This window comes from Lepisma saccharinum, chromosome 2, assembly GCF_977018435.1.
Source record: "Lepisma saccharinum chromosome 2, izLepSacc3.1, whole genome shotgun sequence".
Lineage (NCBI taxonomy): Eukaryota > Metazoa > Arthropoda > Insecta > Zygentoma > Lepismatidae > Lepisma > Lepisma saccharinum.
This window is the reverse complement of record NC_139230.1, coordinates 85544361-85560285: the sequence shown is the minus strand read 5'-3', so window position 1 is coordinate 85560285 and position 15925 is coordinate 85544361. Positions and strand designations below refer to the sequence as shown.

The window sequence follows — 15925 nt, the reverse complement described above, 5'->3', positions numbered from 1 at the left end:
CAATGGATTACAGTGCAAGTTGAAGAAAAGTTTGGACTGATCCCTGCAAAGGGGGAGGGGGGCAAATATGAAGTTAACTGAAGCAAAGAAAACAAACAAATTTACAGCACCGATTTTTTTTTTTTTTTTGTCCCGAGAGAATCTTCTCTTACCAGTTAAACGGACAATGTTCTAGTGAACACACATAAAATCCAATATTCATTTATCTCTCGCCTTTTGCTCGCGCCAGTGTGGTTGCTGTCAAGATTCTTCTGAGTTTCACTTCTTGCAATAAACGAGAGATTGTTTTCCCGTAGGTCTCTGTGCAAACGGTTATCTTATAAACTAAAATTGTAAAAATTTCTTGGAAGAGCAACGACTTTGCACAATTGAAAGAAAATACCATGTTTTAAAAGACTTTTTGCCACAACGTGCGTCCCGTGCATAACCGGTTGTATAACTAGGCAGGATAAATGGTGTTAACCGTCTCCTTGGAATGTTTGTGTCTGCGTAAGCTCTGTGTTCTCATTTTGTGTAACATTTTTTACACTTTCTCTAAAACTTACAATATTATGATATAGTGCATATCAAGCTTATCTTCTGAGCTACCACCAAGTATAAAACATCCGTTGTGGGGGTAATTTATACTCTACTTTACTTACACCTGAAAAACAGGCACCATCTTGAAAAGTTTGGATAACTCGAAGTCGTCTAATTCAAAGTTGACATTTTTTGGTCCCTTGAACTTCGTATTAATGAGGTTTTCCTGTAATTCTTTCCACATTGGGCACCTGATGGGAGCACACTTGGCAGCTGCCCGGATGCCAACTCCCATCAAATTGCGTGCGATGCCTCTGCTATGGAAACCACAAGCTTCAAAATGACTTCAATTTCTTAGAATTATAGTTACAATTACATTCAAAATAAGCACGTTAATTGTCACGGGGGATATTGGAATTGTTGTCGTCATGCATCCACACCTTTTTGGCATGTTTTTAGGAAATTTCGTGGAGCTTTGGTAACAAGACACGCTAAAAGGAAATTCCCTAACAGCTTGCGGCGCAAGAGTGGCAACTGAAACACATGGCTCTGCACACAACTTGTGAATTTCTTTAACCCCATTCCATTTCAGTAACTTTGCAATCTCAGTTCAGTCGTATTTTTAAAGTGGTTACGTGCTACACTTTTTAATAATGGCACATATGGCCTCCCCGATGGTCTAGTGGTAGCGTCGTCCCAGGTTCGATTCCCGGTGGAGGCACATAGTGGTTTGGATCCCACTTTAAACTGTAGGTCTAGTCTGGATTAACCTTTCTGTGCTTAAAGTGGACTGAAAACACCAAATCAATCCAATCCAAAATAATGGCACATACGTACAGATTACAACAAAAAGATTTTATGTACGATTCGTATGTGATTACAAATTCTTGCAGGGATGTTCGTAGACAATTTTCAACAGAATTCCAAGGTGTACCAGTTCAACACAGAAATACTGTGTGAAACCTTGTGAACAAATTCTGGAAAACAGGATCTATTCTTGATAAGAAGCGTACGGTAAAACTGTGTGTACTTACAGAGGATAAATTGGATGAAGTTTGAGAAAGATTAGAACATACTCCTCAAAAATCGCTCCGACGACTTGCACAGGAAATAGGAATTTCCGTAACAACAGCATGGCGAGCTACCAAATTTTTAAAACTGAAACCGTACAAGGTCATTGTTGTCCAGGAACTGCTACTACACAATAACGAGAGTCAGGTAAATTTCTGTAAATTAAATTTTGGGAATGTTAATGGTGGGGTAATTGATCCGCGTTGAATATTCTTCTCTGACGAAGCATGGTTCCATTTAAGGGGCCATGTTGCGTCACAGAATAACAGGTATTGGAGCTCAGATAAACCCGATTTTATACACGAAACTCCTTTGCATGACCAGAAAATCGGTGTTTGGTGCGCAGTAAATGCATACACAGTGACGACATACTCACACCATTCTTCGAACAACAAACTGATATTTAATGCCAGTCAAGGAAGCAAATCTCCGGGACCAGCACACAAATTTCCTAAAACCATGCCAAGAACGAGTGGATGCACGAGGACAACATTTCCAACATCCCCCGTGACAGTTCACATGCTCATTTTGAATGTAATTGTAACCATAATTCTGAGAACTTGAAGTCATTTCAAAGCTAGCGGTTTCCATAGCGGAGATATCGCACATGATTTGGCATCCGGGCAGCTGTCTGCATGCCGCCATCAGTCGCCGCCATCTAGCGTGCCACCATCAGGGGAAAAAAAGACCCTGTATATGGCTCTAATAAAGATGTATACACATCATGTTTCTTTCTTCTAAGCATTTCTGATGGTGGTTAGGGCTTTTAGCTTGTATTTCATTAACCATTGCAGATACAGAAAAAATGTTTCAAACAGAAAATGCATTAATAAATACACATAAGAAAATTACTTTTTTTGTACAACTTACTTATAAAGATTCTATTAATTTGAATATATTCCCTGAGAGGTAACAAAAAAAAAGTCTCAACTTTCAGATTAATCTTACAGTTTCAAAATACCCTCAGTTGAAGTCTTTAATTATCTTGAGTAAAACCTGATCAACTAGAGTACAGTATTTGTTATGTACATACCATATTTACTCATGTATAATGTGCACTTCTTTCCAAAATTTTTGCCTCCAAAAACTGTGGTGAGTTTTTTGCACGGAATAATTCAAACAGCCAACATTAAAACCACACATATTTTCACTATCTCACTGTATATAACACATACATATCAACATGTGCAAATACAAATTACCAGGTTGGATTTCTTTGGTAATATACCGTATTTAGGCGTGTATAATGCGCGTGCGTGTATAATACGCAACCTCGTTTTTGATGGGGAAAAGCAACAAAAAAATATATCTCGTATATAATGCGCAGTACAATTCAGGTTCCAGAAATGGCTTTCTTAGCGTCGGACTAACATTTACGTATTTCATTTAAAATTAATCAGTAGATCATAAAAACGATCTTTTCCTTGCTTTCGTAGCTGATGCATTCACCACGCGACCTTGAACTTCCAGATGTTTGGCTTTTCATAGGAGAGGAGGGAGCAAAGTTATCAACCACCCGTTCAAGGTCGCAGTGCGTGATGCTTACAATAGATGGATGACATCAAGGCAGCATGAACTCTCACCAAGCGGGAGGGTGAAACGTGTGTCGCTGCCGATTGTTTGTGAATGGGTTCGTGAGGCATGGAACTCCATCTCCCTTGAAATGATGATCAAAAGTTTTAAGGTAATGGGAATATCGAACAAGATGGATGGAAGTGAGGACATTTCAGACTGCTTGTATCAGTAACTGGGAGTGAATGACGAAATTAAGTGTAAACTATATTTATTTATTTACGTGAGTCAAGCCGCAATAGCGCAGTAAATATACAGTAATTATTTCGATTTGTTAAGTGTTGACGTAATTATTTTACCTTCATATTTGTTACAGTCAACTCTCGATACAACGAACTTTCATAGTTCCCAGGAAAAAGGTAGTTATTTCGAAGGGGTTGTTTTTGGAATTTGCACCAAAAACGATTATTAGGAGATAATCGGGCAGAATGAATGTTGGATTTAATACGGGTCTACTAGAGCATTGTCTGTTACAAGATGAACTGGTAAGATACGATCTCTCAGAAGATCTCACCTTTCTAGGCACAAAAAAAAGGGGCTGTAAATTTCGTTTTGGTTCGGCTGTGTAAAATACGTCGTAAAAATGTCACGTTTTCCTTCCTTCGACCAACTTCTAATTCACCCCCTCCCCCATTCCAGGGAGCAGTCCTTCCTCTTCCTCGACTTGCATTGTAAGCCAGGCTGAAAAAGGAAACGGGCAACTTGCGATCTATTTGCACCCAATGCGTATTCTAAGACACATTGAACAGTGTCGCACTCGATAATCATTTTGGTTTAGAATTAGATTTCACTAAAGTGAAACTGTATATTTAGTCCCGATTAGCCCAAAAGCATAAAATGAACCCAAAACAAGCTTTATGAAACCTGCGCATTTTCAGATATCAAAACGGGAGATCTTTATTTACTCTCACGTTAATCGACGATAATCGGTGTCAGCTTATACATTGAGCATTTTTTTAAAAATTGTTCGCAGCTTACACATTGAGGTTCTGAAGATAAAGGTGCAGAACATGAAGTTGTTTTAACTCTTCTTTTTCTTTCTGAAGATCGAATTTCGTTATCGTCAAATCAAAACAGCTTTGCGAGATACAAAACAATGACTTGCCTTCGCGCTGGATGAGTCATTGCTGTTATCCACAAGCGACAACTTCGCAGATGCTAGACAAAACACTGGCGCCAGTTGCAGCGTAAAAACAAGGCGACCGGCTGGAAGTTCGAGCAACAGGTGGTCAGGAAAAATCCTCCGTATTTCAAAGATAACGCAACTGTCGAAGGCTGAACTTTTATCAGCTGTGTGAAGAAGAAAGAATAAACCCTTTCTTTACGTTTTACCTTGCAACAGACAATAATACGGGCAATATTTCAATACAATAGCATTAAAAAAAGAAAAAAAATAGGACCTGAATTCTGCAATTATTACATTGCCGTGCAGACCAGTGGCGGAGAAAGCTGGGTAGGGGGGCATTTTTTTTATACTTGTCCTATGGTTTTTGTTCGTTTTCAAGAATGCATCCAGAACTGGTTGACCATTTTAGAAGTCAAAGGAAAGAAAGAGCGGTCCACTTCCACCCTTGCCTGTAATCAGCCTGTGTGCACACACGATCAAGAAGACAATCGGCATTCCCCCCCCCCCCCCTTAAACGTTTGCTGAGAAGAAAAGAGGGAGAAGTCACTCTGCCAACGGAACACTTTTGGCAAATATTAGGACATCGGCACAGTCATGAAAATGTAGAAAGTGGTAAACGGGAGTTATGATGCAAGTAAGATCGAAGTGAACTTTTGCGGAAACCTTAATGAAAATGCATTAAGAGTGTTGACGATCTTTAGGTGGCCTATGTGGCTTTGATTATCTATAACAGTTTCACTTCTTTATGAAGTGTTACAGGGAACAAAGAATACGTTTTGAATGAAAGCGATTACCGGAAGTTGTACGCTACAAAGTCGATTTAGAATAACATCCAAGCATATTCGATCTCTTCTCGTGTATCCAAGAGCAAACGAAATCACAATGGCAAAACAAGCCTGGCATGTTGGGTAGCAGCCGTCGGCTGCGGGTAACATTGGTACGCTTGGGGGAGGGGAGGGCAGAGGTCAAGTGCTATTGGATATAACTGAAGCGTGGTCTGGTGTTTATTTTTAGATCAGACCCACTTGCGAGCGGTAGAGTGCTACTGAAGGGAATGAGTGCAAAAAACGTATTTTTCGCCCGATCTCTGTTCATGACCATGTCTAAGGCGAAAACAATTTTTGTGGAAGTTATTTCTCCCGCGAAAAATACCGCTTGATACGTCTACCGTGTGACGGGAGGCGCGTGCTTGAATGCCGCCAGAACGGGTGCTGCTTTTCTCGATGTCGCAAAACTTTCCATTACTAAGTGACAACTCATGGAAAACGGTCATTTTGCATTTTTTTAAAATTATTATTGCTAAAGAAAGGCAATCTGTAGATATATACATGTTATATGCAGTGACATAGTGAAAAAAAAGGCGTGATTTCATTTTAGTTGTCCGAATTATTCTGTGCATAATACGCACCACAGTTTTGAAGGGCAAAAATTTTGGAAAAAAGTGCGCATTATACACGCGTAAATACGGTATATATAAAAAATAAAACTATAAAAATGAAATGTTCATTTCCTATGATTTTTCATTTTGTAGTGAAATGTTTTGTGACACCACACCATTTTAGGAGAATTCATGCCTGCGCCTTCTGTCACACAAGATATGTATCAGCAGCATTTGTCGGGTGAAAAATAATAGAAAACAACTTCCTGAATGCTGCAAATCTGTAACATAATTATGATCTCGCTTTCTTCAACTACAGAATGAATAAGGTGGTTACAGAAGTGAAAGCTGTGGAAAGCTAAACACAATGGGGGGAGGGAGGGAGGGGGAGAGAGAGAGAGGGGGGAGCACATTATATATGAAATATAATTTTTGTTGGTTTTCTCTATAAAAAACCAGGTGTGCATTATACTCACCTAAATACGGTAATAGTATTCAATGAAGGTAGTCAAATTCTGGTTAGCAGTATGAGTCAGCACTTACTTGCATGTTAGTTTTAAAGAAATGAAAAAATCTTATAGCTCCGTGTTATTGGCACTGTTGAAAATGCAACAATGTTGACTATTAAAAGTGTAGCCTACATTCACACCCACGTACCTATTCTATCTAGAGATCTCTTGATGTGAAATTCTTCTGTGGCACTTAATTCAGGATAAACACCTAAACAAGCATCACACTCCTGTTTCAAGCAAAGCCAATGTCGTATATTTTCTTTCTCATCTTCTGAAATTGATTTATTTACAGAAATTTTATTAAACAATTCCTCAGCATTTGCCACTAAATGCATCCATTGTGAAGCTGCAAATTCCAACCTACAAGCATAAAAATACAATTATCATCAAGGAAAAGATAAAAGAGATTGTAATATTTACAGATAAATAATTATTTCATAAATGAATTCATATTTTATAGCTATAACATTACATAATGTCGTCTTGAAATGTCATTATAATATAAATCATTAAAATATTTTCAACTATGTTCAACGAATCACCAAGATTTTTCATATTATAGATATTTCATATTATATGATATGCTCAAAAATGTTTCCAAAAATAAACTAGAAATAAAAAAATATTACTATAGAATTGTGAGGAAGTAGAAAGGGTAAATGACGGAATTATAGAACTAAAAATGAATGTAAGAGGGAAAGTAATAGAAATAATTCAAATGTATGCCCCACAAACAGGATGTACAAGGGAGGAGAAAGAAGAATTTCAAGAAGACTTAGAAGAACACGTAGGAAAGGAATGGTAAATTGTGATGGGTGATTTTAATGCACAAGTGGGAAGAGACAGGAAAGGATATACAGACGTACTTGGAGCAGATGGATGGGGACAGAGGAATGAAGAGGGAAGGAGGCTACTAGACTTTTGTAAGAGAAACGGACTGTTAGTAGGTAACAGCTGGTTTAAGAAGAAGTATGACAGCCATAAGATTACAAGATACAGTTGGAATCATGAACAAAAGTCTGTAATAGATTATATATTGGTAAACAAGGAAGTAAAGAAGAAAATGAACAACATTAAAGTAATACCCAGTGAGAACTTAGACAGTGACCACAGGCTACTAGTACGAGATGTGAGGAGATGGAAAATAAAAGATAGAAGGGAGGAACAAGAGAGAAGGATAAGAGTGTGGAAATTGAAGGATAAGATGATAAAAGAGAAATATCATGAAGTATACTAGCAAAAGTGGCAAGAGATGAACCCAAAGGAGTAGAAACAGAATGGACAAGATTTAAAACAGAATTAGTAGTGGCAGCCGAAAAGGTATATGGAAGGACAAGCAAGAAAAAAAAGAAGAAACACCATGGTGGAATGAAAGAACTAGAGAGGCAGTGAAAAACAAAAATGATGTATTTAGAAAATGGTTTAAATTTAAATCACAAATTGCACGAAAAAAGTATGTGGAAAAGAAGAAACAAGCAAGAACAGTAGTAAAGGAGGAAAGAAGAAAGTGGATGGAGAATGGACTAAAGTGCTAGAAGAAGATGTAGATGGGAACAAGAAAGTATTGTATGGATTAGTGAGAGAAAGGGAAGAGAAAGAGGAGACAGCTGTAAGCTAAGGGTAGAAAGGGGAAACGTAGTAGAAGAGGATGAAGAAATAAGGAGAATGTGGAGAAATCATTTCGAGAAATTGCTGAACGTGAAATGAACATGAAAAGTGAAGGAAAAAGAAAAGAGGAAGGAAAAAGTGAATCTCACATGGAAAGAAGTGGAGAGAATGAAGAGAGGTAGAGCACCTGGAGTACATGAAGTGCCAGTGGAAATGATACTAGGAGCAGGAGTGATTGGTGTGCAATGGCTGTACAGAATGTTGAAAACAGTGTGGAAAGAGAGAGATGTACCAAGAGATTGGACAAAGGAACTAATAGTTCCCATATTCAAGAAGAGTGACAGAAAGGAATGTAAAAACTACACAGGAATAACACAAATGTGCCACTCAGCAAAGGTGTATGAGAAAATATTAGAGAAAAGAATAAGGGAAGTAACAGATCTGAACATGAGAGAGGAACAGTATGGATTTAGAAGAGGCAGGTCAACAGTAGATCTGATATTCACCATAAGGCAAATGAAGGAAAGGCACTACAAGTATGGAAATGATTTGATTATGGCATTCCTAGATATAGAAAAGGAATATGATAGCATGGACAGAACCATATCGTACCCAAGGTACAAAGATTTAAAAGGCTCTAAGAGAGAGAAAACAGTCGAGGAAGAGATAGTGTGCAAAGTGCAGAACACATATAAGGCCAATCAGAGCTGTGTGAAGATGAAGACACCAGTGGGAGGAATGGAGTGGTTCAGTATAAGTAATGGACTAAAACAGAGAAGTGCTCTTTCTCCACTGCTCTTCATAATTACAATGGATGCAATTAACAAAGAGGTGGGGAAGAAGCTAGGAGAGGAAGAGATGAAGGCCCCGTTGTTTGCTGATGACTTAGTAATATGGGGGTACAGGGAAGAAGTAGTACAGAGACAGCTTGATAGTTGGAATGAGGAAATCAGAAGAGCAAGAATGAAATTCAGTGCAGAAAAGACTGAGGTGCTAATAACAAGAAGAAACAGAGCCAGAAATGAACCAAGAATAAAGATGGACACGGAAGAGTTGAGGGTAGTAGAGAGCTTCAAATATCTAGGAAGCATAATTGAGAGAAGTGGAAGAATAGATGATGAGCTAAACAGAAGAGCACAAATGAGTGGTGGACTATATCAAAGTGTTCGAAGATTAATATGGAACAGGGATGTACCTATGAAATGCATACTATGTGCCAATAATTATGTATGGATCAGAGACTTGGACAATGACAGAGGAAGACAGAAGAAATATGCAGGCAGTAGAGATGAAATTTTTAAGAAGTATATTGAGGAAGACTAGAAGGGATAGGATAAGGAATGAGTAGATCCAACAGACAGTGGGGGTGGTGAAGCTTCAGGACAGGATAGATCAGGCACAGATGAGATGGTTTGGACACATGAAGAGGATGGATGCAGGAAGACTACCAGTAAAAGCTTACAATGCACAAGGAGTGGGAATAAGGCCAAGGGGGAGACCAAGATGTTGGTGGAAAGAGCAGATAGTGGTGTGTGTTAGGAGAAGAGAACAAGATTGGAACACTGTGGAAAGAGAGGAGTGGTGGAAGACCAGGAAAAAATGGAGAGGCTTGACTTCTATGCTGACCCAGCCAGAGGCAGGAAACGACAAAGGATGATGATGATGACTATATAATTTAAGTTCTAAGTCTTAGAGGTATACAATGAACTCAAATTGAAATGCCATTTCAGTGATACTGATATGCTCAATTATACAAAATATTGTAGCAATTAATTTGAAGAGATTAAATTGTGGAGGAGTTACAACTAAAGAATGACTAATCCATGTGGCACAAAAACCAGTAGTTGCTCAGTTTGACATGTGTGCTGCTTATCAATAAAAATGTAATCATAAACTCCTATTTTTGTGTGTGCAGCTTCACAATAATGCTATAGTAACATAGGGAAAACTTTAGAAGGCTTGTAGAAATGAAAAACATCAAACAAAATGTAGAACATTCCAATATTGAGTACAAAGTGAAATGTTTGCTCGTAAATGCATTGAAAAAAAAAAAAGATGAATGCATGCCACATGTTGTCAAATTGATAAATGGGAAAATGACTATTGACAAAGACATGTATGTACCTTCAATGTAGATCCAAATTTTCAAGCCGACCTGGGTTCCTCATCTGAGGCAAGACACAAAAGAGTTTACATTGAAGGTATGTGTTTTGACCATAGTCATTTTCCATTATGCAAGTGCATGACTCACACAGTACAGATACCTTCTACACAGACAGTGAAAAAAAAATCCTCTAAAAATTTCAATCAAGTATTCTTTCATTTTTATAGTGGAACCACATGCAAAAGAACCTGCACAAAACTGTGACTCCTGTGCACCGTACTACTGCATGGAGGGGAGGGGAAGAGTGGAGCATGCTTCCTCATGATTCGAGTTGAACTGATGAAGGGAAAGGTGCATGAAGGCTTCTCGCCGAAGGTTCTATTGTTTGTGGTTGCTCTGTAGTGGTAGCTTCTTCTGGAATGATGTGTAACTTTTAGATTCCTGCTGGTCTATACATGGACCACCATTGGTAAAGTGCAAGATGCGAGCAGTCCATACATGGGCCAGTGCCATATGGCAGCATTTAACAGACGGTTTCCCCAAAATTACAGCATAGTAAACACTTGCTTCACTTTAAATGTGGCATCATCTTAGCACCAAGAAGGAAGAACAACTTATTTCCGGTATGTACCGAACTGGGGTGAACAAGCCTATAAACTCTCATACGGATAGTAGATAGTGGAGCATGTGATGATACACTGATGTGGTGAATCCAGGTATAGCAATGTTTGGCCAAACATGGAATAAACATGTGCACACACAAGGAACTACTTTGTTGCACTTGGTTAAAAGCAAAGTTTCAAAGTCTCTGTTCAGCAAATATTAATAACACAAGTTGGAAATTTATGTCGTGCTTAAACAACATTTTGTTCTTAACACTCTAATGCCAGCCAGGACACACATGTAAAGCACTCATGCCAGCTGAGACATGACATGTGAATACAATATATGTTATTTCTACAAACCAACTATCGATGTTTCTTCCTGTTTTCTATTTTCATTTATTCATAAATGCAGGTATAGCATACATGAATTGCAATGAATAATTATTGTATGTTTGTCAAAAAGTTGTTAAATAATCAATTTGAGATTTTAAAAGTGCAGGATTTTTACATGTGCAGATATGTATAAAAATCATATCAGGAAAACTATGTATTTGCTGTGCAGGGTTAAGTTAGGTTTATTTTGAAGGAAAGACCTGGGCTTTAATGTGAAGTGAAATTTTGACATCCCATCTCCCAACAGGCAGAGTTTCAGTGAGTCACTATGACCACCATAATGAACCAAAGTAAATAGAAAAATTATAAGATATTAGAGATGGGCTGATATGAAATTTTGGCCGATACCGATAAAGTACCGATATAAAATTTACCGATACCGATAACCAATATTCTACCGATCCGATATAAAATTAGAAATGGTCCTTGAAGAACCTGAAAGGTTCATTGACCTCCTTAATAAATGTGGGTTTTGAGGTGACTGCAGTGAAAAAGAAATTGCATATTTAGACATTTACTTTTTTAGAAAGTACGGCATGGAGATTATCCATAAAAATTACAACAAATTGGCAGAATTTTGCACTAAATTACCAGATATTTATCGATATATCAGATCGGTAAAATAATCTGTAATTTTACCGATTTACCGATAAACCGATACACCTATATCGGCCGATACCAATAGAGTACCGATTAATCGGTCCCATCCCTATAAGATATAGTACCGTTAGAGTGCAAAGTCACTTTGAAACCTAGCATACTGATTGACTAAAAGTAACTATTAGCATGAATCATCCTTTTTAAAAGTGTTGCTGAATGCAATTTAATATTATTTTTAATGGTGAACTATGAAACAATTTTTAACATCACTCTGCATGATTATAGGATGTAAGGGTGCTAAATTTTATAATTTTGCTATTCACATTGGCTTATTGCTGGACTACAGTGAACCACCAAAGAAGGGATTTTTTTGTGTAATATTTACATTTTCTTCTTTCTCTAGCTGTAATTGTAGGTAGAGTGATGTCAAAAATTCACTTCCCATGAAAAATTGGTTGTTTTTCAAAATGGAGAAGATGGAAACTAAGATCAACTCTCTATGATCAATAGTTCTTCTCTTATTTATTATTTGTGTGTGTATAAAATAATTCTTTAAGCTTTCCTGGTGGCGAATACTGAACAGGTTTTCTCAGGCAATCAACCAGGTGATTTCCGGATTGGCTTCCAAGCTTTCAAGAGCTAACGTCACTCTCATCTTCAGGGATTGAAGTGCAGAGGTATGTCAGGGGTGTGGGAGGGGTCCGGTGAAGGTGGCGGGCCAATCAGGTGGTATTTCTCTGACATCCATGCTCCCAGTCAACTATCGCTAACCAGGCTGGGTCCAGTTCAAGTCCCATGTCCCTGTTGAGGTTTTCTTTTTCCCCATGAATGGCTATTGCTTCTTTGATTAGATGGTCCCAGTAATTTCATGATTTATTGATGATCTCGGTGGTTGTGAGTCAATTCTATGGCCCTGCTGGATGGAATGTTCTGCTAAACCTGATTTTTCTGGATGGAAATTCTTGATGTAGCTGGCGTGTTCTTTGCAACGTTGTTCAATTGTCCTCCCCGTTTGTCCAATGTAGGCTTTACCGCAGGAAAATGCCGGGTGTCTTCTGTCCTAGGTCGTCTTTTGGATTCTTTCAAAACACAAGATGATCCACAAACCGCCATCGAAATTCAGAAGCTGCCTTCGAAATACCCCTTGTATAAGTGCAAAACATTCACTGGTTCAAAAATGTTCAATACATCTAGTGTGGAATGTGCTGCATGTAGTTTTTTCTTTATTATTACTGCTATTTCTATAGATTAGCAATACTAACCCACAATTGCTACCTGATTTTTATGACAAACACTGACCCAAAAATTTCCTCCTCCTTGATTTTGTTTTCTCCTTCTGATTCACTGAACAAATAAACATCTTCCTGACACGAAACAGGATTTGTAATAGAGCTCTCATTTAAACTTCCTTGCACCCTCTCTGTTCCTACATTATTGATTTTATTCCTCATCAAATATAATGTGTTTCTAAAGCTTTGGGCATAAGTCAGTGAATTGTGAGTTTCTGTAAAGTCCATTGATGCTGGAGAAACACAGCAAAGTAACAAGACTTTCGAATTTTCCATCAAACAGCCCTGCAAGAAAAGGATAATTATTACATATCAGCTCCATCACTGAAGTAATACATACACCTATTTAGAAACTCTTCAAGACCATTGAGTAGTATCCCTTTGTGTCTACATCAAGTTTATTTCTCAGCCACTGCAGCATAATAATGTATTTAGAATAGGATGGTTATTGCAGGAGAGAACGAGAAGAGAACAAAAAAAAAATACATTTTTTAAATATCACGATTGATTTGTGCAAAACATTTTGAATTGTTCAAATGTTTGTACAGGTAATTTTAAAGGGGGAGAAAACAGGTGAAGTAGTAGTAATAGTAAATCATATGCTATGTTTCATGTCCTCGGCAGAAAACATAAAATGAAATGGCAAGCAAAAGTTTTGCAAATATCTTCCAGAGAAATTTTGTAAGGATGGAAAATCAATGCATGTGGGATGTTAATGCCATTCAATGCAATACATGAACAAGCTTCAAGAAAAATAAAAAGAGGGAGAGTACTATAAACACATTCAAGAAAGATAAAATAGATCAGTTCAATCATAAATAATCACAATCTCTTTCCGTCCTGTAATAATCATCCCATATTAGAGTTGGGCAGTAATGTAATGCAAGTAACATGTTACATTCTTGGTACTTGTGTCAGTAATGCATTATTAAAATTACAGGAGTACTTGTAATGGTACTTTGTTACCTTGCATTACTTATGACACCTTGAAAAATTCAGAACTGGAGGGCTGGACCCTGTGGGCGAGTGGTTAGCACATCATGCTGCGACACCAAGTGTCCCAGGTTCGAATCCCGCTCAGGCTTGGTTGTTTGTGTATGTCCATTCATCAATTTCATCATTCCATCACTCGTCCCCATCTTCGCAAATTAGCCAGGAGGCACAAAACATGAAGTAAAATAAACTAAATCAATCAATCAATCAGAACTGGAGGATTTACTTGGCATGATGAAACATGCTTTCTTGTTCATGTTATGGGACATTAGATGCAGTAAGATATTAACATGCACACAATAAACAGATGTGCATGTAAGATAATGCTGGGAAATCATGCTCTACAGAGAACAGGTGTGATACTTGTGTAAACAGTCTTTAATAGATGATAAAGTAATGGTAACATATTACTTTTGGAAGGAAAGTAATGGTAATACATCACTTTTGGAAAGAAAGTAAGAGTAACTGTAACGTGTTACTTTTTTCAGTAACTTACCCAACTCTGTCTTATATTAATGTCCCACTCATTTCAAATACTATGAAGTTTGAAAGTGGCTCTCATAATTTGGCAACATATTTTTAAGTAAACGATGAATTTTCAAAGCTTCTTGATGAAGAAAGCACTTTTTTTTAAAAAAATTATGAAGAATGTATAACCCACCACCACGGCCTTCAGTAGACCTAATACTAGAATTAACCAATTACTACCTTATATGTATAATGCTAATGATTTTGCCAGTATGATTTACTCCACATAAGTACACTTATTTTCAAGGATTAAAACTGAATTATTCTACTTTATTAATTATTATTATTAACAATATATCCATAAGTTCATACATCAGTCAGATCTAGATCTTATATTAAAAAAACAAATTGAAGTAATATATGGATAAATGTACAGTATTTTCTTGATCCATTTGTTCCCACAGTTCTGGCTAATGAAATGGAAGAAATTACATACCTATATTACAGAGCTTTAACAAGGAAGATTCTGAGATATTCATGAACACTCTTACAATGTACAATATGCCATTTACCCTTAGAATTCTGGTTACTCTTGAACAAGGCATCCCTACTTCTTCTTTCATATATATGGTGGCAATAGCATTCTCAACTTCACGTATACCAGGATCAATATTTTGACCACACACATTTTCACCTATTTTATTGGCACCAGCCAAATCACAAAAGTGAAATGTTGATATTATTTGGTGAATATTACTACCTGAAAAGAAACAGATATGTGTATAAAGATAAATCATTTGTACATAAAACTTTTTCTATCTACAAAAACAAACACATTCGATTTTAACTAATTACTCATAAGTAGGGCTCGGAAGTTTATGACCTTAAAAATGTCAAAAAATGACCTGTAGAATGACCTCAAAATTCTTTAAAATAAAGACCTAAGAACTTTAAAAAATTACGTAAAAATTATTTTCGCTCTGAAAATGAAAGCTTGATTTTTCATAAATTACAAGAGAGTAGTTGAATAATTCGATAAAACCCGTTGTTTGGCGATTTAAACTACTGAAGCAAAGAGATAAAAGCAATTAAGAGCTAATGTAGTTTTCTTCATTTTTAATTCAAGGTTACATAAAATAGACTGCAAGGTTTTTTTGTATATGTCATTCATCTTCTTTCAGAGTGGACATTCCACGATACAGTAGTCAGCCAGCATCTGAAAATATGGTTGTGTTTTGCATACACCAGATTTTATTTTTAAAATATATTGCGACTAATTTTACTTTAAAACCCCCATATTAAAGCAATAATAGAGGGCACCAAGGGAACCTCAAGTAGGCTTCACACAAGTATTTTAAATTTGCTGGAGGAAAAATAAATTTAACCACAATAAATGACCTTATTTTCGATTAATGGCAAACTTGCCTAAAGGATCATGTCAGGAAATTTAAATATGTAAGTTATACTAGCAAATGCATTTTAAATTCGTGAAACAACAAGGGAAGAGAAGAAAAAAACATCAAAAATGAAGATAAATGCAACATAAATGGCAAAAAATACTGAAAAATGACCTAAAAGCCACAAAATGTAAAAGAATGCAAATAAAAATATTTTTTGGTTCAAACTGAAGGAAAATGGATAAATATCAGGTTTAGCATTGTTTTCAAGACCCAGAAAAAAAAATGAT

At 36.9% G+C, this 15925-nt stretch overlaps 1 protein-coding gene across 5 annotated transcripts in view; it reads right to left on the bottom strand.

The window, feature by feature from the left end:
* Positions 1 to 15925, bottom strand: part of cos (kinesin-like protein costa) — a 181767-nt gene that overhangs the window by 69351 nt on the left and 96491 nt on the right. For all 5 annotated transcript variants that reach the window (XM_083117471.1, XM_083117474.1, XM_083117469.1 and 2 more), the window contains 3 exons: positions 14811 to 14994; positions 12788 to 13062; positions 6324 to 6538 (listed from right to left, as the gene is read on the bottom strand). In XM_083117471.1, coding sequence (XP_082973597.1) covers positions 6324 to 6538; positions 12788 to 13062; positions 14811 to 14994 — 674 coding nt within the window. The remainder of the gene's footprint in view (positions 1 to 6323; positions 6539 to 12787; positions 13063 to 14810; positions 14995 to 15925) is intronic.